The 23,777-nt window shown below is 31.6% G+C and overlaps 1 protein-coding gene across 1 annotated transcript; it reads right to left on the minus strand.

Annotated features, from left to right (window-relative positions):
• Positions 1 to 1,009: 1,009 nt before the first annotated feature.
• On the minus strand, positions 1,010 to 18,684 carry LOC111714290 (uncharacterized; the record flags this gene model as incomplete). The annotated part of the gene is given in 23 exon segments (XM_023489362.1): positions 1,010 to 1,249; positions 1,866 to 1,915; positions 2,502 to 2,536; positions 3,090 to 3,162; positions 3,806 to 3,853; positions 5,373 to 5,446; positions 5,973 to 6,018; positions 6,982 to 7,057; positions 7,116 to 7,175; positions 7,746 to 7,834; positions 7,890 to 8,036; positions 8,952 to 8,966; positions 9,077 to 9,158; positions 10,887 to 11,013; positions 12,507 to 12,583; positions 12,836 to 12,938; positions 13,612 to 13,672; positions 14,240 to 14,371; positions 14,799 to 14,870; positions 14,948 to 14,995; positions 15,971 to 16,020; positions 16,894 to 17,019; positions 18,550 to 18,684. Coding segments are annotated over 22 exon segments (1,796 nt in total), but the record flags the coding sequence as incomplete, so codon positions are not given.
• Between the last annotated feature and the right edge of the window lie 5,093 nt (positions 18,685 to 23,777).

Consider the following 23,777-nt stretch of genomic DNA (forward strand, 5'->3'; position numbering starts at 1 on the left):
AAACTTTGCCAGTTATTTAGTTTCCTTTGCTATTGTTAAACTTTGCCAGTTATTTAGTTTCCTTTGCTATTCTTAAACTTTGCCAGTTATTACCTTTCCTTTGCCATTAGACAACTTTGCCAGTTATTTCCTTTCCTTTGCCATTAGACAACTTCACCAGTTATTTACTTTCCATGGAATCAGAGAACTTAATTTGGAGTTTTGACAGGAGGCTGCACTTTTTGGGGTTTAAGCATTGGCATAGAATATAGAAAATAAAAACATTACTATGTACAGCTGTGCACTATGATGTGACAACTTTGCCATGTGACAACTTGGCTATGTTATAATTTTGCCATATAACAGACATGCCTTGTGACAAATTTGCCATGTAAAAACTTTGTCATCAATTAGTCATGTTTTAAACCTTCCAAGTCACAAATGTACCATTATCACAAGCGAATCAAGTCTTTACCACAAACTCAAGCTTCTAATCCTTACATCTTTGTGACCTGATGGTGTAAACTTTGCAAAATTGCAAAGATATAGAGATTAAACAATCAGAGTTTATAGCAAAGACTCAATTTCTTTGACATGTCGAACATTTACCTTGTCACAAAATTTAACAACATGTTAAACATTGTAACAACAAACATGTAACAAGTAACATGTAACAAGTAACATGTACCAAGTAACAAGTAACATGTAACATGTAACAAGTAACATGTAACAAGTAACAAGTAACATGTAACATGTAACAAGTAACATGTAACAAGTAATATGTAACATGTAACATCTGACAAATTTTCTGCGAGTAATTTTGCCACTGTCAACTTTAAAAGCGAGAAAAATTAGAAAGTTAAAAGGCCTGACAAAGTTAAATCCTAGCAAATGCTTAAAATAAATTTAAAGTGATCTTTATACTATCATAGAAACTGAATTTTGAATAATTTTCGTTAATGCGAACAATTCAAAGGTTAGAAGGATTAGTAAAAGATCAAAAAAGATTGGTCGTTTATTCCCAAAGTACCTTCCCTTCTTCTTCTTCTTTTTCTTGTCCTTTTCACCCTTTTTCTTTTTTTCAGTTTTTTCCTTTTTCTTGCTTTTTGTCTTTTTTTCTTTATTCTTCTTTTTCTCTTTATCCTTCTTTATCTTTTTCCCGTCATTTTCCCACAGTGTCTTCATCGCGCCAAAGAACAGTTTTGTACACTTAGCAAATCTGAAGTCCTTTGTAGCTGGTTTACTCTTGAAAATATCTTTAGGACAGATTCTAAAAAGGGAAAATATAAACAATCGACGTGCCATTGGAAAGTTGAAAGCCAGATTCACAACGGTACCCTCTTTAGACCTTTGTTTAAGCAAAAATGACATGAGTTACCCTTGTTTATTTCTTCTATTTAAGAAAAGATAAATTTAAATCGTGAATTTCAGCAAAGTTTTGTGCATCAGAAGTATTACATATCATATCTTCCTTATAGTCAATTCAAGATCTAAAATGGTACCATTGTAAATCGGCTTTCATTTTAGGGTCACTTTAAATCAGGCCCCTTTAAAAAAATGGAGCTTTTGCCACAAACTCATATTTTCTTATCACGATTTCTGTGCAACCTGATAGTGTAAACCTTTGATATTTTTTAAAAATTTTATCTAAAAAAATCAAAGTAAAAAGCATCTAAGGTCTACGATATCATGGGTCGCAATCACAGATTGTGGCAAAGACTCAATTCCTTTGCCATAATAATAATAATAATACAATATATATATAAAACAAGCCAAGATCGATAAGCTAAACAAAAAAGTCCATTTATTAATCATGAATCTCAAAAAAATTAGTAAGATTAGAAATAAAAATGTATCCATTTTCTTTTTAAAAAAAAATAAGTTACCTGATGTTTGAATATTTTCGGTTCATACATTCCTCTAGTGTTTCTTTAGACTAAATAAATACATTTATTTTATAGTTCAACGAATGCTGAACTGAATCTATTATCAAACTCTAATTATCGAATCTATTTATTTGATCAGCCTAATGGTATAAACTGTCCATATTTGAATACATACAAAGTGTCTCACAATATACTGGATCGGGCCTAGATTGGAATTTTTGGGACAAAGCAAAACATAGGAGTGGAGTCATTGCCACAAACTCTGATTTTCTAATCCCTATATCTTTGCAACCCAATGTCGTTTATCTTAGATATTTCAAACTATGATTTCTGTTAGATCAAATGATCTAAGTTTGAAATATTAAAGGTTTACATCATCAGTTTGCAAGGATATTTGGATTAAAAAACTTGAGTTTATGACTCCTCAATTCCTTTAAAGGATTGAATCAATGAGTTTTTTGCATCAAAGATTTGCAATAATCTAAAATGATACTCTGCACCCTCTGTAGCAGAATTTATTGTATTAAATCTAAAAAATCAGGTTGCACAGATATTTGGATTAGAAAATTAGAGTTTAAGGTGATTAATCAGTTCCAACTTGTAAACCTAAATAATAAGAAGTGATAATAAACCAACCTTATACTTTGAGCTGTTTACACTGTCCTTCACGCCTAAAATTAACAAAAATAAAGATTTCGTCGAAAATTTTTATTATTTATTTATTTATTTATTTAATTTAATTTATTGTAATTAAGTCTGTTTGAATAATTCTTCTCCATTTTTAAGCAGAAATGCGGCCAAAGTCACATTTAAAGCGATTACACAATTGAAAATAATCAGTTTTCAGAAAGAAAAAAACGTTGACGTCTAATTCGTTCCCAATCAGACAAATGCTGTGAATCAGACATGCCACATACGAATGGAATGGACTTTTTCTGATTAATCTACAAAAACGCTTTAAAAAGTTAAACTGTTTTATAATTAAGAAATATAAATATTTACTTTTGAATATTTGAGAGCGTAAAATATATCGGTATACTCGCAGGGCACAATTAACGTTAAGTTCACACTGTACGCTGTGTCCTCGATAAACATTCAAAGGCATAAAGGGTAAAGTTGTAAATCGGGCATTGCTGTATTTGCATGGATTGTCACTTGAAATAACGTTTACAGTCCCTGTAAGATGAAAAGTTTCTCTAAAAAAATGTAAATAAAGGTGTTTACCAAGGTCACAGAATGATTTTCTGTCAAAAGCTTGGTAAAACAGGTTTAAATCTTCAAACTCCACATCTGTAGACTGTAAAAGAAATTAAATTAATATTTCATTTTTCCCGTCTATCATAATAAAATATTTGATAAAATACGAAGATTAATTAATTATATTAAAATAAATGTTTTTTAAAATAAGAAAGTTAGCTATAGGGGTTCAACCGGAATGAAAAAATCGTTGCGCGCAAGTTTTTTATTCCGCATTGAGCATTTCCCTGCATTCTTTGTTTAGAAAAACGTGAAAATTTCCACTTTTTGCGTGGAATACAGCCTAAAATGGGCGCAAATTTGCAGAAATTACGGAAATTACGTGGAAAAAATTGACGCATTTAATAGTATGGGTTCAGGGGGCAAAAGCGCAAGAGCTATTTTAACTTCCTGATTGTAAAAACTAAAACTTTTAATGTTTAATAATTCAGTAAGAGAGACTCAGAGATATAGACAACTCTGATATTTGGACTGTTTGCAAAAAGTTCATATTAGGTATAGGTGATATCAACGACCCTAAAAGGTTAGATTGAGGAGAGGGCTACCACTTTGTGCCACTTTTCTTGGCCACTCCTAGTTTTAACCTGTCAACTTTAAAAGGGCTTAATCATTAAAAATCCGGTTGGGCCTCTTTTGTAAAACTTTTAAAAATTTCATATTATTTAAAGAATTTAAAAACTTACAGAACAGGTGTCCAAGCTTTGGCAGAATGAAGATCTTATTCCTATTCTCTAAATTAGAAATTAATAAACGATAAAAAATAATAAAAATTGAGTATTTGCCACAAAGTATGATTTTCTAATTTCAAATTTTTGCAGCCCAATGTCAAATTTTTGCAACCCAATGTCAAATTTTTGCAACCCAATGTCAAATTTTTGCAACCCAATGTCAAATTTTTGCAACCCAATGTCAAAGACCTTGAATATTTCAAACTTTGAATTCTGTCATATCATATTTGAAATTCTGAAAGGTGTACTGTACAGTGTACACTATCACTTTGCAAAGATATTTATAGAGGGTACAAAATTGGAGTTTGTGGCAAAAATTCAATGACACCATTTCTAATGTAATGCGGAAAATGGAATTGAACATTTATCTCAAAATAAAAATAGCCGGCCATAACCATTAAAAAAGCTTTTATTTTTGCAAAAATTAAATGCTACAATTTGGATGAAAGTAGAAAAAAAGATCAATGTTATAACTACATACAGTGGTAGGCTTTGATCACGGGCAGCCGTAGTTCATTTGAATTTCCGAGCCGGGTCAACCTTTCCGGTCCCAGTTTGTACTGTATCGCCCAGACATTGGGTAAATAAAGCAGACACTCAATAGGACTAGCTGGTGCAATAAGGTTGACGCGGTTAGACTTTAGGTTTAATTTACTTACATTGCTTACATGTAAGCAATGGGAAGCTATTAATTTGAAGGAAATAATATTTTCTTAGAACACAAAAAACATAAAACAATAGCCGTTCATTTTTTTACTAGCTGAAATGCGTAAAATAAAAAATCCTAATTAAAAAAAAAGATTTTTGAAGAAAACAATCAAATCATTTTTAAGCCTTTGTTACTCTAGGGTACCCATTGGTTATAGAAAATTTCAGCCAACATTTGGTTCAGCTGTATGATTTGGTAACCGCCAAAAAAGTTTTCCGAAATTAACATTTATTTATACAAATATATTTAAATAAGAGCAAAGAGCTTTTTTATATGATAAAAATTGTGTGGATCGTATTAACCCTAAAGATCGATATGAAGTACACATGAAGTAGACATCTTATAAAAGTGAATTAAATTAAATTAAAGCGAATTAAATCAAATTAAGGTTAATTAGATTAAATTAAGGTGAATTAAATTAGATTAGAGTGAATTGAATTAAATTAAAGTGAATTAAATTAGATTAAAGTGCATTAAATTAAATTAAAGTGAATTAAATTAGATTAAAGTGTATTAAATTAAATTAAAGTGAATTAAATCAAATTAAAGTGAACTAAATCAAATTAAAGTGAATTAAATTAAATTAAAATGAATTAAATTAAATTAAAGCGAATTAAATTAAATTAAGTGAATTAAATTAAGCTGTGAATTAAAAGACAAATAATAAAATGGCCAACGCTGGACCAAATTTTTTGACATTTTTTACCCCATGGGTGTTTTTTGCAATTTTTTGAGTCTTACAATTGGTGTGAATCTCTTATGGTACTCTTTGATTGAAAGGTCCCTAAAAATTGTGTGAATATTCCTATTTACCAGGTCTGTGAGGTTTGATTGGATATTATGCGAGATTGCCGCGTCCACAATAGTCGCTCCACCCAGGGGGTTCTCTGTTCAAATTTACCTTATTTTGTGAGAAAAAAATAGACAAAAACGTGCAAAAATAGACAAAAATAATAAAAAAAGCATTTAAAAAATTTTCAAAAAAATATACGAAAATATAAATAAATATACAAAAATAGACAAAAAGATATAAATATACATTTGGAATACTTTCAAGATATGAAATATACATTTGGAATACTTTTAAGAAATAAAATATACATTTGGAATACATTAAAGATGTAAAATATACATTTGGAATACTTTTAAGATATAAAATATACATTTGGAATACATTAAAGATGTAAAATGTACATTTGGAATACTTTTAAGATATAAAATATACATTTGGAATACATTAAAGATATAAAATGTACATTTTGAATACATTAAAGATATAATTTGCCTTTGAGAAAATACGAAACTCCTATATCGGGACCTCATATACAAAATAGAACAAAATATTTAAGGATAGTAAACAAATTTTGAAAAGCAGGAAAAAAATTAAAAATTTATTTTTAATAAGAAAATTTCCTAAGGGTGTTCTAAATTCTAGAGAAACAAGACCACTAAAGGGGTCCTAAATAATCAATAAACAATAAACAATAAACAATAAACAATAAACAATAAACAATAAACAGTAAACAGTTAACAATAAACAATAAACAATAAACAATAAACGATAAACAATAAACAATAAAAAATAAACAGAAATAACATGCATTGAAAATTTAAAAATTGTAATTTTTTCGGAATATTAAAATAATGTAGACATTCAATCAAGGAACCCCCAATTTAAAGTACTGCATGAAGAACGCGGCACACTCTAGTTTTAAAAGAAGTTCTTTTAATAGCTATCTTGTCTTTGCTGCATAAAAATGCAAGTCGTCACATATGAATCGAGAACCGCAAAAGAACATTATCTCTATATTAAGAAAGAAAAACAAAATCGTCTTTGCTGAGGTCAACTGAGATTTGGGCATTGAAGTCTTGAAAAAAATAGTCAATTGAAATTATGCCGACTGTCACTTTCAACAATAGTTACAATAGAATAATAAAATATAGATTATCAAGTACAATAGGTGGCAACAGAGCAATGGACCAATTATACACGACGTCACACGTTTTCTCACTGCATTAATTGACATATTTTCCGAGATTAAATAAAAAAGTGTAAAAGCAGAAAATAAAGAAAACAAAATTGCCCTGATTTCAGTGTAAGATAAGCACATTATTACTAGACTATTATCAATGATTTTGTCGGACACAAAAACTAAGTTGACACTTGTGACGTAAGAATACAGCTAGCTGTACAGAGAGTGCACAAATTCCAAAGAACAGGTAGTACAAGTACTGACGCATGCCGGCGTCTGACAAGCCAGCGTACGAGTTGTTTGAAAGTGCTCAATGCCGCAACGTTTAGTAAATCCCTTTCGAGCCGCTCAAGCAGGGCGGTCCGCGTCAGTGCTGGTTCTATACTACCTGTTCTGTGACAACTTCTACGTTACCATCTATTGTACACTTGACTAACTATTCTAGTTACCCGAGTAGAGCAGAAATGTACACTGGAAGTTATTTGACAATTCAGCTTATGTTTACAAACACTGTCGTCCACCTTGCTGCAGGAAAATTGTAAATTAAAGTAAAAATTTCAAAAAATTATATTTTCAAACTTACTCGATCAATTTGTGAGCTTTTAAAGACTTTCTTGCAGTTTGAATTACTCCCAGATTCCATCTGAAAAAAACATCCAACTTAATTTGATAAGTTGATATAAAGCTTTGTAAAACTTTGTAACAACATCAAATACATATCCGATTGTTTTAAAGGGACAGTAAGCGTAATTTCAAGTGGCCCTCAATGAGAAGATGGCAATACTTGATTCACAATGGTACCATTAAAACCTTTATCTGATCAAGTTTAAATTAGCACTTTTCAATTCAGATAAACTAGGTATCTTCTACATTTTTTATCAGGTTAAGGTTTAACTGGGTCAGTCGAAAATCGAAATTACGCTTACAGTCCCTTTAATGTAGTTTTTATGTTCCACAGTATTGCAGATCTCACTGTAACAGTATAAAATCCCAGGTATTAAGACAAGGAAAGTTAATTGCTCTTGCGTATTCTCTGCGTACATATTGAAACCAGTTCTCTCTGAGGTGTGTTTGTAAACAAGAATAGATACATCAGTTTTCCTCTAGAATCCGAGGAGGATAAAAAGCAGTACACTGCAGCACAAAAAATGCGCGCAACTTTTAAGTAACTATCTTTACATTATAATTCTTTAATAAAATTTATGTTTCCTACCCTGAAACACAGCACTTAAAAAATCCCTGTTTTTTCCTACAATCCTGAGCAAACTGACTTGATTCTGCTTTATAACAATCTAGCAGCACCTGTGTGGAAAAAATTGGTTAAAAAGTAAGAATTTTTTGTTAAAACATGTTATACTTCAGATTGATCTCCTCTGTGAGAAACAAAATCCACACCGTAAACTTCCTTCCAATTCTTCTCCATGTCTTTACCAGTAGTCATCAGCTTCAGAACCTCGGGGTCTTCGTAGTTTAGAAACCGGTTATCAAACGGATAGGTTACTACCTGAGATAATAACAGTACATACAGTTTGTCCTTCATAGGTGGTGTATTTTTGGACCTACGCAAATCCACTATACTCCACTTCTAACCTACGCCAAATCTGCTATACTACACACCCGACCTACTGGCACGTGCTTTTACAGCTGCTATGGACTTGTGGCCGCAGCGCCCAGCCCCCTAGCCTGTCCTAGACGCCGCGCTCAGCCCCCTAGCCTGTCCTAGCCGCAGCGCTTGGCCCAGAAATTGTTTTAACCTAAGGTCAGAACTTCAGTAGGGGGATGTTGCGTATAGACGATGTAACGTTACCCCTTTATAATTAGTATATAAGGGCAGATCGTCTTCTAGTGATCAGTTTAAATATGTAAAGGAATTGAGTCTTTTCTTCAAACTATTGTTTTGTAGTCCCTATACCTTTGCAACCCAATGTCGTAGACCTTATATATTTTAAACTATGCATTTTGTTAGATCAAATATTCTTAGTTTGAAATATCAAAGGTTTATATCATCAAGTCGCAAAGATAAAGGATTAGAAAATTGTAAATTGTGGCTTAGACTTTTCTCCTTTTCTCTCAAAAATGTGTCAAAAATGTTAAATTCAATCAGAAGTAAGAAGTAAATACAAAAAGATTTGATTGAATCAGAAAAAAGGTGGTATTCAGGAAGTATTCCTAATAAGTCAGGCAGAGCTATATTGCCCGGTTCTAGGCCTGAAGTGTAGGAAAAGTCATTTATTTCTAAAGTCTCAGATTTAAAGGGTCTTTAAACGTAAAGATGACCCGTCAATTAATGGTGGCAAGCCTGATTCACATTAAAATTACGACGACATTTCCTTCAAGTAAAACTAAAAATCAACTTTTCTTCTTAAATTAAAAAAATTAAATTTTCTTTAAGAATTTCTGAAAATGAAATAAATCATACCTCTTCCAAATCCTCCTAATAATAGCACAATTTTCATAACTTCTAAATGTATTTTATAAAATAATAATGTTTAAAAATAGAAATTTAATTTTTTTAAATATATAAATTTCAGTATACTTTCTTTCCTTATTTTTGGCTGCAGCGAACTGGTTGGGATCATAGTGCCCCCATTTTGTTGGGTCTTTATCACTATTCGGATTCAAACATCTAAATTTAACTTTTGATAAATTAATGTCTCATATTTCAAAGGGACACCGGCCTAATATTCAAAAGATATAAAAATAATAAATTTAACTATTAATAAGTTTTCTTTATTTTATTCATTTGCATAAAATATGTGAACAGAATTGTATTTAATGAGTACGTTCAGAAAGTTGTAACATTCAACTCGGATCGTAAAATAATCAATTTAATTCCAAACAAATCATTCAGATATTACAAACAATAGTCATTGATAAGTTTTCGACGCATTTGTATTTAGTTGATATTTCATAATATGATCTGAGAGTTACTTTTAAAAACATTTATTCCTGTTTCGACGATTTTAGATAATGAAGACGACATTTTCATATTTTTCAGGAATGTTCGAAAATCTGGCGGCAGCGAAATATTATTTAAAAAAACAAAATAAAAAATATTATGAAATATTATCTATATATGAATGCGTCGAAAAATAATCGATGACTTTTGTTAGTAATATCTGAATGATTTGTTAGGACTTAAATTTCATCTTTCGCGAATACTCCCTTTAACAGTGAAGGCAGTTAATATTTTTTTTGGTATATCTACCGTTAACGCTGTAAATGATGGTACGTGTAAATCTACCTGTAGTCAGGTTCCACTTACATATGATGGAACATGTAAATCTACTTGTACTCAGGTTCCTCGTACATATGATGGAACATGTAAATCTACCTGTAGTCTGGTTCCTCGTACATATGATGGTACATTTGAATCTACCTTTAGTCCGGTTCCTCGTACATATGATGGAACATGTAAATCTACTGGTAGTCCGGTTCCTCGTACATATGATGGTACATGTAAATCTTCCTGTAATCAGGTTCCTTGTACATATGATGGAACATGTAAATCTAGCTGTAGTCTGGTTCCTCGTACATATGATGGAACATGTAAATCTACTTGTAGTCAGGTTCCTCGTACATATGATGGTACATGTAAATCTACCTGTAGTCTGGTTCCTCGTACATATGATGGAACATGTAAATCTACTTGTAGTCTGGTTCTTCGTACATATGGTAGTGCATGTAAATCTACCTGTAGTCTGGTTCCTCGTACATATGATGGTACATGTAAATCTACCTGTAGTCAGGTTAACATGTAAATCTACCTGTAGTCTGGTTCCTCGTACATATGATGTAACATGTGAATCTACCTGTAGTCAGGTTCCTCGTACATATGATGGAACATGTAAATATACCTGTAGTCAGGTTCCTCTTACATATGATGGAACATGTAAATCTACCTGTAGTCAGGTTCCTCGTACATATGATGGTACATGTAAATCTACCTGTAGTCCGGTTCCTCGTACATATGATGGAACATGTAAATCTACCTTTAGTCCGGTTCCTTGTACATATGATGGTACATATGAATCTACCTGTAATCAGGTTCCTCTTACATATGATGGAACATGAAAATCTACTTGTACTCAGGTTCCTCGTACATATGATGGAACATGTAAATCTACCTGTAGTCTGGTTCCTCGTACATATGATGGAACATGTAAATCTACCTGTAGTCTGGTTCCTCGTACATATGATGGAACATGTAAATCTACCTGTAGTCTTTGGTTCCTCGTACATATGATGGAACATGTAAATCTACCTGTAGTGTGGTTCCTCGTACATATGATGGAACATGTAAATCTACCTGTAGTCTTGTTCCTCGTACGTATAATGGAATATGTAAATCTACCTGTAGTCTGGTTCCTTGTACATATGATGGTACATGTAGAACAGTTCATTTGCCACCAATCTTTCACTTGAACCATTTACTGTGTCATTATTGTTAACATCATACTTGGAAAATGAAGTGTACACTTCTGAAACAAAACATAGAACTAGAAATAAAGGATGATAAAGAACATGACAACCATTTATATGGTACTGCATTTGTAGGTTTCTCCTTTTTTCATTTGGGATTAGTCCAAAAGGAGCATGTTGGAAGGAATTGCAAATAGCTAAATGCTACAGCGATTTTTGTTTATTATGAATTATATTGTGTTGTGTTGTGGGAGCATTAAATGGATGGAGAATTTACAACAAACCAAGGGGACCTCACGGTGTAACATACGTCTCTTGGTCCTCTTGGGCGACCAAATAATTAGCCATTCATTTTTTTTAATAACTAAACTGTCATGGAACGTTGCTCAACCATGAATATTTACTTGGTATATCATTAAATAAGATCAGAATATTTTTAGCCTACATATATCTGCAGCAATGTAAAGATGTGATGAATGTGAACACTAAGAACCTTAGAGTCATCTAAAGAATTTATAAAATGTCGTCTTGACAATTTTTCAATAGGTTTTATTATAAATAAAGCTCAGTAATTGTAAAAATAAATAAAAAGGCATGAAATAAGCGGGAACAGTTTTAAAGAGCTCCATATAATTATTCAATTAAAAAACAAAATATTTGCAGTATTCCAGATTTAAGTAGCTTAGCTAAGGATATTTTATAAATTCTGTCTAAATCTCCGAAGTTCTTGGTTGAATTATATGAGGATACTGTAAAACAGAAGTTCTTGGTTAAATTATATGAGGATACTGTAAAACCGAAGTTCTTGGTTAAATTATATGAGGATACTGTAAAACCGAAGTTCTTGATTAAATTATATGAGGATACTGTAAAACCGAAGTTCTTTTAAAAATATGCCGATCCTAAATTAAGTTTACTGCCCTGATTATAGTCTTTTGAGGGTTTATTAACCCTAAGCAGGCTGTATTTTTTTATCATTTTTGACACTATCACCGTGAAATTTTGTAACTTATAATGAAAAGTAAATTAATGGATTTTTTGTTAAAATTTTTTTTTTTTAATTTATAGGGTAGGGTACAGGGCGGAAAAAAGTCCGGTCTGTGTAACAAAAAATCTAAAATAGCCTATAACTTTTTTGTGACTAAAGCTACAGATCCTTTTTCTTTTTTTTGCACCTTCCCTAGCACCCAAACTATTAAAGTTATCGGTTTATTTTTTTTTCTTTGAGCTGGCCATAAAAAATTGGGCTATGAACATTCATTTCATCCCTATACCTATTCTGTAAGGCCTTTTTCTAGGAGGAGGCGCCAAACGCCCCCCCCCCCCGGCTATACATAGATTCAGACCCCCCCAGCTTTTATAGGGTTAAATGATTTAAAAAAGAAAGTTAACAGTTACAAGGAATCATGAATTTAAGAAAAAAGACATGAATAAATTCTCAAATTTCATACTCTATGGGTAACCAAGTTCGTGTAAAAGCTGCTGTCTACGTTCACCAGAGTCAAATTAAATAAAAAAAGAACTTCTTTTGTGGCAGGTAATGGAAGCTTACCTCCAGGACTAGGTGTTGTAGTACACATTAGGAGAGTACAGCAAAACCGGCACTCATGGCAGTTTGCCTTATCTCGCCTAGTCTTAAAACCGGTATTTAAAACTTATAATTTTGGATTGAAATATTTAAAACCTTGAGAATTCATTGCCATTTTTACAATTTTAAATGTTATATTTGGTGTACTGAGTTTTCAGTGAATAGGTCTGACACGTTTTGTGCTTAATGTTAGACATTTGCAATAATTTCCAATTTTATGAACTAACGAGAAAAGTTTATGTACTGTTCTAGTGTCAAGAGCATTATTGTACAAATTGTTAAAATTTGGTTTCCTGATGCAGCATTTAAAAAATCCTCCGTCTTTTTTGCAACTGTTTGCAAAATCAGACTTTTCAAAATCTTTGCAATCTTTTAGACACACACTAGCATCTAGACCTATAGGGAAAAATTTTAAGACAACATGATTTTAACACCATATCTTTTTATTCTAATTGTCAATTAGAATACTTATATGCATGACAATTGTAGAGAATTAAATATCAGATAGAGGATTTAAAGAAAAAAAATTTGTTCTTTTTATGCGGAGGGACAAGGACGGCAGCAGGTAGACCATAAAAATACTAAAATACCCTTTTTACATTATTGACCTGCAGATCTAAATTGTTGATATATTTTAAAAGTCATTAAAAGCATGCAGTGACATGATGATAATTATTGTTAAAAAGTTTTTAACTTTTCTTTTACACTTACCACTTAGTTATAGGTCTAACATTTTAAAAATAACATTGCTTTAAAAAGGAAATAAAGATAAAGACCTCCCAGCCCCTCTAAGGAGTTAAAAGTTGCCACAAATCCAATTTAATCGAATTAAAAAACTTATCTTTAAAATGAAATGTTTCCAAAAACTCTGATTGTCTAGTCCAAGTCACTTGGCATGCCCAATGTTGTAAACTTAAATATTTCAAACTTTGAATTTTGTTGAATCAAATAATCAAAGTTTAAAATTTCAAAGGTTTACACTGCCAGGTTGCAAAGATATAGTAATTAGAAAATCAGAGTTCGTGGTAAGGTCTCAATTTCTTTCATTTTTCTATGTTTCCCGACCTACTTGAATTCAGATCCCGGCAAGAACCGTATCCTTTCTCTTTTTCTTTATTCAACCAATCAGTCTAAACAAATGTAGAATAATTTTTGCCAAAAGAAACATTTTGCAGCAAACTTTTCTAATCCCTACCTTTTCAACCCAAAGTCTTAAACCTTCGATATTTTAAACTATGAATTATGTTTGATGATATTAATATTTTAAATTTAGACTTCATAGTTTAAATATAAAAAGGTTCACACCATCAGATTGCAAATATTATAGGTTTTAGAAGATTTGAGTTTGTGGTTTATTTTCATAAAGCTATTCATCTTTTTGCTTAATTTTTTCTTAAAATGAACTTCATATCATCCCCAAATTCTGGATTTTTTTGTAAACCTGGTTTTTTATATTTACAGTTAGTTAACACCTTATAGTTTGAAATATCAGAGGTCTACGACATCAGAAACTGTATCTTTTGTGTTAAAAAGTCCTTGAAATCATTGACTTAGTTGGTTCTCCAATATCAAAAGTTTCGTTCAGAGTTTTGAAAAGAAACAAAAATTAGAAAATTTGTACCTTTTAATTGTATTTTTGGGGTTTTTTAAAACGAAAAAACGAAATTTTTTAAACGAAAAAAAGTTTTTAAATGCACCTTATTAGTTAAGTAAGCCACGGCTTTGTCTTTGAACCCACTGTTGATTTTTGTCCAGTCTTTAGTACATTTGTATTTGTGAGAGCAGACAATTGTTTGTTTTTGATTTTTGCAGTACAATAGTTCACCAGCCTAAACAACAAGCCGAATAATAAAAATTTGACTAGATTGGAAACCCAGCGTTGGCTGTAAATTAAACATTCCCGTGGTTCTAAAAAGTTCCCCAGTCAAAAGTTGAGGCAAATCGGACCAAAAAAACAATAACAAAAACAATAAAGGAATTGAGTCCTCGAAACAAAATCAAATATTTAAACCTCGATATCTTTAGAACTCGATGTTGTAAACCTTTGATATTTCAAACTTAGATTATTTGATCTAATAGAATTCATAGTTTGAAATATCTAAGGTCTGCAACATTTGGTTCCAAAGATATAGTGATTAGAAAATCAGAGTTTGTGGCAAAGACTCAATTCCTTTATATATATATGAAATAGATAATTAACTTACAAATATTTAAATTGAGGAATTTCAAATGAATGAAATGATTTTAAAATGTTGCCTTTTCGACTGTCGTAGCTCGACACTTTTCTCCCAAAGTTTTTGTCAGCTTTATCTTACATCTGTTGAAAACCTAATAAAAAAGAAATAAAATGATAAAAACAATCAATATGCAATTAGTTTTAGGAATCACTCTTTGTTCGCGAATACCTGGACATCACTGAGCTCTCCCACCTCTGTTTCGCAGAATCCTTTAGCCTAAATATTTATCTGCAATAATTTGGCCGTTTTGTAGGTTTTTATATATAATTTTGTACATGACCACTTTTTAAACAATTTTCAATTAAATTAGTATTTATTTAGGGTTAGGGCCGAGCGCTGCGGCTAGGAAAGGATAGGGGGCCGACCGCGCTGCGGCCACATGTCTTACATTTAAGATTTATTTACAAAATTGATAGGGGGGGGGGCGGGGGGGGGGGCCAAAAATCGTTCTCTAGGAAATTACTTATACCCGAGGTTCGTAAGCTATAGAGCTTTCAAACATAAAATATCCCGCCTCGGAAAACTGATTTTCTCAAACCCATATCTTTGCAAACCAATGTTATATAAACCTTAGATATTTTAAACTATGAATTCAAATAATTTTAGTTTAAAATATCATTATCAGGTTGCCAATATAAAGAGAGGAGAAATCAGAATTCGTAGCAAAAACTAAGTTCTTTTATGAGTTAAAATTGGTTGAAAATTAATGATATTAATTTGAATATAAACTTTTTTTAATTGCTAAGAGAAATCATATCTAAAAAAAGAGTAAACATTGCAACAAAAAAAGCATGGCCGAATGTTTTATAAGTGATTTATTAAAAAATGCAGCATTTCTATGCAAAACATTTTTCAATAAAAAACCGTCTTCTTTACTGGCATCACGCGCAATGCGTTAAAAATTTCAAAAAAGCATTTTTTAGAAAAGATGACATCTTTACTAGACCAATACAAATCTATTCTTTTTTGCGTAAACTCAAATTTTCCAATCCCTTTATCTTTCCAACCTAATGGGGCAAACCTTTGATATTTCAAACTTATAGATGTTATAATTTAACAGTTTGTGGCAAAGATTCAAATTCTTTGTACAATATCTGGGTCTGATATAAAGTTTACGATTAATCATATCAAATCAATTAAACTTATAATATTTGAATCGAATCTAATTTATAATTTTGTTACTTTGCTTACTTTTCCTTGTTTTATTTTTACAATTAATTCCTCGTCTTTACAGTTCTTATCTGAAAAAAGGATTTATTAAACCAAAACGAAAACAATAAGAATACATTTTTGTCACACAAGTTGTTTTACATAGTAAATCGAATTTAATATTTGATGAAATTATCATAATATGAATAGTTACAAATATTATTATAAAAAACACTTCTTTTTTAATCCACCACACAAGGCTCATTTGGCCTTTTGAACATTATTATTTTTTGAACATCATAATTTCTTAACATAATTATTTTGAACATCATTATTTGTTGAACGTAATTATTTTTTGAACGTCATTATTCGTTGAACGTAATTATTTGTTGAACATCATTATTTTTTGCACTTCATTATTTGTTGGCGAATTACAAAATTATAAAAAATTCTTTCAAGATAAACAAACAAACGTAGGTCAAGCTTTTCAAAATCTATGAGCCAACATGTACTGCACCAATAAAAACTTAAGGACTAGATATACTAGATAGATATAAAGTTATGCAATGCCTTGCCCTTTGGTTCTTCCCAGCCACAACTTAATTTTAATTTTTGTTGGTTTAGGCAAATACATTTTTTAGATGTGAAGCATTTTTTTCTTACATAAATATAACAGGAGTAATGGGCAAAATACTGATTTTTGCATGAGAGTGTGCAAATCATGGTTTGCAGTGTAATATTTCTATAAATTAGGAAATTGTATATATTTGCAATTTTTATACTTAATCGTAATAATATAAGTTTGTTATGGTTAAAAATAGTTTTGCTTAATATTTTTGTATTTTTATAACAGATATTTGATATTAAGAATTATACCAAGAAGGTATTAAAACAAAGGAATTTAAAAGAATAAAACTATAACGTCTTATTTTTTGTTAGAACATTCTTTTTTTTTCTTATTATACCTGAATCGTAATCTTCGCTCCAATAATTACCACCACGGGCAGAGATAAATCCGCCAAATCCAGAGTACAAGAACAGTACAGTCCACTTCATGATGACGTCATAATGAGGATTTCCTAAACTGGAACCTGAAAAAGATTATAGGTTAGAAAGGGAACAGGAAAATCCACCTCATGATAACGTCATAATGAGGATTTTCTACAGTGGAAGAAAGGGATGATAGGTTCGAAAGGAAACAGAAAAATCCACCTCATGATAACGTCATAATGAGGATTTCTACAGTGGAAGAAAGGGATGATAGGTTTGAAAGGAAACAGAAAAATCCACCTCATGATAACGTCATAATGAGGATTTCTACAGTGGAAGAAAGGAATGATAGGTTTGAAAGGAAACAGAAAAATCACCTCATGATAACGTCATAGTGAGGATTTCCGTTAACGAACATTTGTTTGACCTGAAAAACTCAATAAGGGTCCAAATCAATAAATGAAGACTAAAAGATTAGATCTTTAATTTATCCCACACTATAGTTTATTTAGAAAGATATTTTGCCGTTTTTTCCCCTTCAGCGCAATTGAGAAGCTATTTGCATCTTATTCGAAACAAAACAAAAACTGGAGTTAATAGATGTAGATATTTGACTTAAACTATATTAATGTTCTACTGAGCATTTTTGAATCACGAATAGCCAATACTTAGTTTTAATACAGGAAAAGTAAAGGATGTAAATGCCCGTAAAGATCAAGAAAAGTAAAGGATGTAATTGTAAATGCCAATGAAGACTGGGGCGGATACAGGATTTAAGTGAAGGGGGGGGGGGGGGAAGATATTTTAGGAACAAAAAAAATTCATAATTTGGAGAAATTTTTTTTTGACTTAAAAGACTCAAAAAGAGTCAAAATTAATGACTAAAGACTAAAAAACTAGATTTTTAACTTTTCACACATTATAGTTTATTAAGACAGATATTTTTCCTGTTTTGCACTAGGGTTTCAATCCCTTAAGTATGCTATTGAGAAGCTATTCTGAAAATAGGAACAAAAAATTCCAAATTCAGGGATGGGGCTACGCCCCCCCCCCTGTATCCGCCCCTGAATGAAGATCAAGAAAAGCTCAAGGATGAAAATCTTCAGTTTTCTCGAAAATTCGAAAAAAAAAACTCTCCTGCAAGCTTGAGCTTGAACTGGCCATAATTTAAATATAATTTAAATTGGTCTCCATGTTACAATTTGCGGTACGATGGTTCTATAGAATCATTAATCTAAGAAAAGAAAGGAAAAGTATAAACTTCTCAAATTACAAAAAAATTATTTATACCCTTTCATTTCACACGACAGGATAGAATTAAAAATTCCCAAATAATCTATTTCAGAAAGCACTACATTTTTTCTATAATTTAAAGAAAAATTTTCTCCCAATTTTTCCTTCTTTCTTTTTTTTTGTTTCCTTCTTTTCCTTTTTAAATTTCTTCTTTTTGTCTCATAAAGTGTGCCCCCCCTGTGCCCCTACACCCTTCGGGGGTAAAAAAGGGGGTACGTGCCCCTGTGCCCCCCATAGCTACGAGCCTGAACGAAAGTGATGCCCCATGTATAGGAGGAAGGAAAAGGAAATGCTCACTAAGGATAAAAATTAATTTGTCTTTATTTAATGATACAAACCTGCTGCAGTGCCGATACAATATATATAACGCTGTAAACTCTTTGAATCACAAGACTTAAACTTGTATAATTGACATAATTATATTGTTTAATCTAATCCTTAACACGGTTATTGTAATACAGGGTTACATTAGTTTTATGACTACAACATTTAAGAAATATTAAACTGCATACAGAAAACAAAATGAAAATTACTTATTTTACAGGGAGAACCAGAAAACAGTGGAATAGGAAGACGACATTTTAGCAATCCTTTAGTGTATTTCATGTTGTTATACAGCAAAGAAAACGGCGTTCGGAATTCAAAATTAGGCTTTTAGGGCGCAATTTGCGCCCATCTTCTATTTCAATTATGAACATTGCTCTCATTGTTTTTCATTCGTTGATTTTATAAAAAAAAATTGCTGATTTTCTGGATTTAAAATTTTTTGTAAAAATAAAAATCTTTTTTTATTTTTTATTTTTATCATTCATAAAACTTCCCGAAGGTCACGCGAGATCCCACAAAAAAATTGGGCCCGATCGGTTCAGCCGTTTTGACGTTTATTTGATACAAACAAACAGACACCCAGACAAGCTAAATTTATGTATAGATAATGAAGCCGACTTTCCTATTTATATTTTGATTTCTAACAAGCTTTCTTCAAATAACAAGTTTACAAACAAGTAAAAAAAGAAAAGCTTATAATTTTCTTGTTTTGATGTTTAAATGTATCCATGCTGTTTGAAAGCAGATTTATTCTTATCATTATTTTTTTTGGATTTTATTGATTGCTCACAAATCTGAGTTACAGGGTGTCCAGCAGAGCACATCTGAGTTACAGGGTGTCCAACAGAGCACATCTGAGTTACAGGGTGTCCAACAAAACATGACATTGGAGTAAGTGAAGATCGTCTTCAATCAAGGATTTGCGGCATTTTTGTCAACATTTCTGAAATAATTTTTGCTACAAGAATCACAAAAATTTTCCTAGTCCTGGCCTTTTCTAAATTAAAAGAAAATTTTGCATGATATTATGTAATTTAAACCATTACATTAAACCATACAAGAAAACATAAAGTTGTATGGTGTAGCTGTGGGGAGGAGTCAGGTCAAATCTACTGAATTTTCCTAAATAACCATAACCCTCCCTTTATGTCTATAACCGGACTTTTATACTAACTGCCTGAGTCCTCGGTCACACTGCCTGAATGACTACTCTTTCCTTTAACAAACTAAATCTTTGTTTTGACCACTTTCAGCTGTCAGATTTTGATAATTTTAGTTTTTTGAGGGCCTATGACATGATTAAACAAATTCCACCTTTGCAAATAAATTTTTGCTAACTTTTTGCATATTTAAAATGGCATGGTCAAGGGCTCTTCAAAAAAGTATATTTTATCATTTTTTGGACATATTTTTTTGCAAACATTTTTACTAAAAAACTGGATTTTGCAAAAAAAATCCTTTTTTGGCAAATTTGCTAATTATTTAGCAGATTCTAAAATTGGAGCATAAGAGCTTTCGAATGATGTATTATTTGTCATATTTGGACATCAAACATGGGATTTAGGGAGGGTAAAACAAATTGACCTCCCCAGCGTATCATGGGATTTCAAGTACCCCATCANGTACCCCAGCAGGTATAAGGTTAATTTACTCATAAAGGAATTGTGTCTTTGCCTCAAACTCAAATGGTCTTATTTCTATATATTTGCAACCTGATGGTACGGTTTGATAAATATCTCAAACTTTATAATTTATGGTTTTAATTATGTAAGGTCTGCGACATTGGGTAACAAAGATAAAGGGAAGGGTTTTTTTCTCCAAACTGAAATACGGCTTAGACTAGAACGCTCAAGTTTCTTCACTTTAAAAGCCTGTAAAAAATAGATTTAGGACCATGTGTCACGTGTTTTGTCGAAAATAAAATGATTTCGAAAAACATTTACCGACGTACTTTTCGAGTTCTTTCTTAAGCCTCCCTCGCACCTTTACAATGTATAATTTGTTAAATGAGGTGGCCTAGAGATTTGTAATACACTCCTCAATGTCAACGCAAAACCAATCTTTATTAAACCAAAAGAGCCTAATCGGAATAGGGTTAAGAAATTTTAATAAATGAAATATTTATTCTTTAGTTTTTTAGATCAGTATTTTCAAAATGATAAAAGAAACTTTTCTAACTGATGACTTCAAAGAAATAATGAATAACCAGCAAAATTGTCATAAAATGCCCAAATGAAATCTTGTTTTTCTGGCGGCATATGTCATGCGATGTAATGGTAAAAATAGAATATTCATGATCTAGGTGAAAACATAGATTTTAGACTGCTGCTTCTTTCTATAGCTTTAGTTTTAAAAAAGTTAATGGCAAAACTCTCATAGACTTTAGCGCAAGTATTTGTTGCCTTTCATAGACCATACAGTGATTTCTGTATAGCCTTACCTACTAAACTACTTCTAGCTCACTATTTACATCAGTGCGGTGCTCCCCTATAAATTGGGGGCACCGCCTAGAAATTGGGGGTCTGCCTCCCCCCATATAGGCGGTCAAACGGCTGGACCGATTGGGCTGAAATTTTTTGTGGACACTCATGGGTGGATGGGGAGTGTTGTAGGCATAAAAAAATTGTTTGACAAATTTTTTATCCACGGAGAATGCCGGGCTCTCCAGCTAGTAAGTTATAATGTTAATAAAATTGCTGGAAAAAGCAGGAATTGTTATTGTAAAAATAAAACCTTTGATAAAGAAACATGAATTGCATTATACCTTCTGTACAATGATTGAATATGCATGTCAAATAAAATTTAAAAAAAAAACAATGTGATTATATCCGTAAAGGTCCAATTACAAAATAACATTAATATAGGTGTAAAATCAAAATAATAACATTCTTTATTTCATCACAGATAATTGATTATATAATAAATACATCCATATCATGTGGTCAGAACTCCAACCAATGGCAGTGCAGAATCATTATCATGTGACTCTGTTTGTTTCACGTGACCAGTATACCACACTGCCATTGGTGGAAGTTCTGGTCACGTAATACGGACGTATTTATTATATTATCAATTATTTGTGATGAAATAAAGAATGTTATTATTTTGATAATAATAGGAGCAAACCAAAGATTCTGAGGCTCCTCTGGGTTATTGTTTTTTTCAGATTGGTTGTTTATTTGCTGAATCATTCGTTTTAACACACTATTTTTATACAACAAATTTTATATATATGGATTTACGTATAAATTTGAAACAGTTTTATATATATATATATATATATATTTCTTGAGACAGGAACATAGATAGAACTCTCATGGGTCTCGATACTCCTAAAATGCTTAGGTTTCATCCTATACCCCCTTTAATTTTCCCTTTACAGTCCCTTTAAGCTGCTAGGCTGGCTGGCTGGTTGGCTTCCCTTGTCTGTTTAGAAATCCTGATGATTTTTTTCTACCGAGGGTCAATAATTATTTCTTAAAAAGTTTCCTTTTTTCAGCTTGACTTTGCTATGGAATAATTTTGATCCTTATATTCAACAAATTGAGAGTAAGCTTGGCAGGGGCGGATACAGGATTTAAGTGAGGGGGGGCAAGATTTTTAGGAACAAAAAATTGCGCTGCAGGCGAAAATTTTTTTTACTTAAAATACTTTAAAAGACTCAAAATTAATACTAAAGACTAAAAAACTAGGTTTATTAAGACAGATATTTTTCCTGTTTTGCACTAGGGTTTCTTTCCCTTAAGCATTCTATTGAGAAGCTATTCTGAAAATAGGAACAAAAAATTCCAAATTCAGGGGGGGGGGGCTACGCCCCTCCCTGAATCTGTCAGGGGTTGGCGAATGTCCCACCGCCCCCCCCTGTATCCGCCCCTGATTTGCTTGAGTTTAAACTTGGTGTTAAAAAATTCTTGCTTGAAAAAAATTCGGACTTTAATTGTGAAAAACTTTATTGTTGCAGTTGCTCAAATACTTAATTTCAAATTATAGCTTTTTTCACACTTGACCAGCCTGTGGATCTTTTCAGCTAGGAATCATATCTTCTATTTTAAATGCTTAAGGAATCCTACCCTCTCTCTGCCAGAAGCTCCAATCTTTCTAAATCTAATTTTGTGAAAGTTTTCAAGTTAAATTTATGTTTAAAAGACTGTCTGTTGTACAGGAGACCGACTGAAAACAGTTTCGGCTAGTTCCGAAACTGTAATAAACTGATGTAATTATAAATATCCATTTTTACATGTATAATTTATGGCTAAATATATAATTTGATTTGATTTGATATATTACTTGCTTTTCTTACTTTATTCGCGAATATTTCATCAGCCAATTTATGAAAGGTAAACAGCGATTAATGTGATGAAACGACGAAGAAAAAAGACGAGACGATCGTTTTAAAAACAATTGTTTAAAAAACTACCGTTTTTCATTTCTTACAAACAGTCGTATTTAAAAACGATAGCTTTTGAAAACGACCGTTTTTAAACGCCCCAAAAAATGTCATTTTTGAAACTTAAGCATCACGAACAACCGTTCTTTTTTAAATACACTTTTCAATTTTTTTAAACAAATAAAGCTTTATATTTCATATACAAATTGTATCTGTGAAAGCATTTTCCATTTATGTTCATGTAAACAATGTAAATATCAATTCATGGTTAAAAAAGTACTTACATACAATTCACATGAATATATATGTTTAATATATGCAAGTATAGGATACATGAGTTCATAAGATTTTGGATCACTATGGTTTACGTACGTATTAGGACCATAGAGAATAGAATATATAGAGAGGAATTAAAAGAATCTCTCGGTATGAATTTTTTCAGTCCCTTTCAGACTTTTCAAAAATGTATAATATTTCATTTTTTGGACAAATTTTTTTTTGCAAACATTTTTACTATAAAACTGGATTTTGCGATAAAAAATTCAATTTTCGCAAATTTGCAAATTTTTTTGCAGATTCTAAAAGTAGAGCACAAGAGCTTTCTAATGATGTATCATTTGTCATATTTGAACATAAAACATGGGATTTAGAGGGTTTAGTCAGGGGATTAGTCAGGAACTAGTCCGTAAGGGGGATGGGTTAAATTTCTGGGCACAAACCCACCTGAAATCCATGGATTTCATTAATCCAGGGGGGGAATTGAGCCCCCAGCCCCCCCTGACTACGCCAAAAGTTGTTAGCATTCATAATACGTCACAATATAATGTGTACAAAACCCCCCATTCCCCCTTT

Source organism: Eurytemora carolleeae, unplaced genomic scaffold (genome assembly GCF_000591075.1).
Source record: "Eurytemora carolleeae unplaced genomic scaffold, Eaff_2.0 scaffold1550, whole genome shotgun sequence".
In the NCBI taxonomy this organism is placed as follows: Eukaryota; Metazoa; Arthropoda; class Copepoda; order Calanoida; family Temoridae; genus Eurytemora; species Eurytemora carolleeae.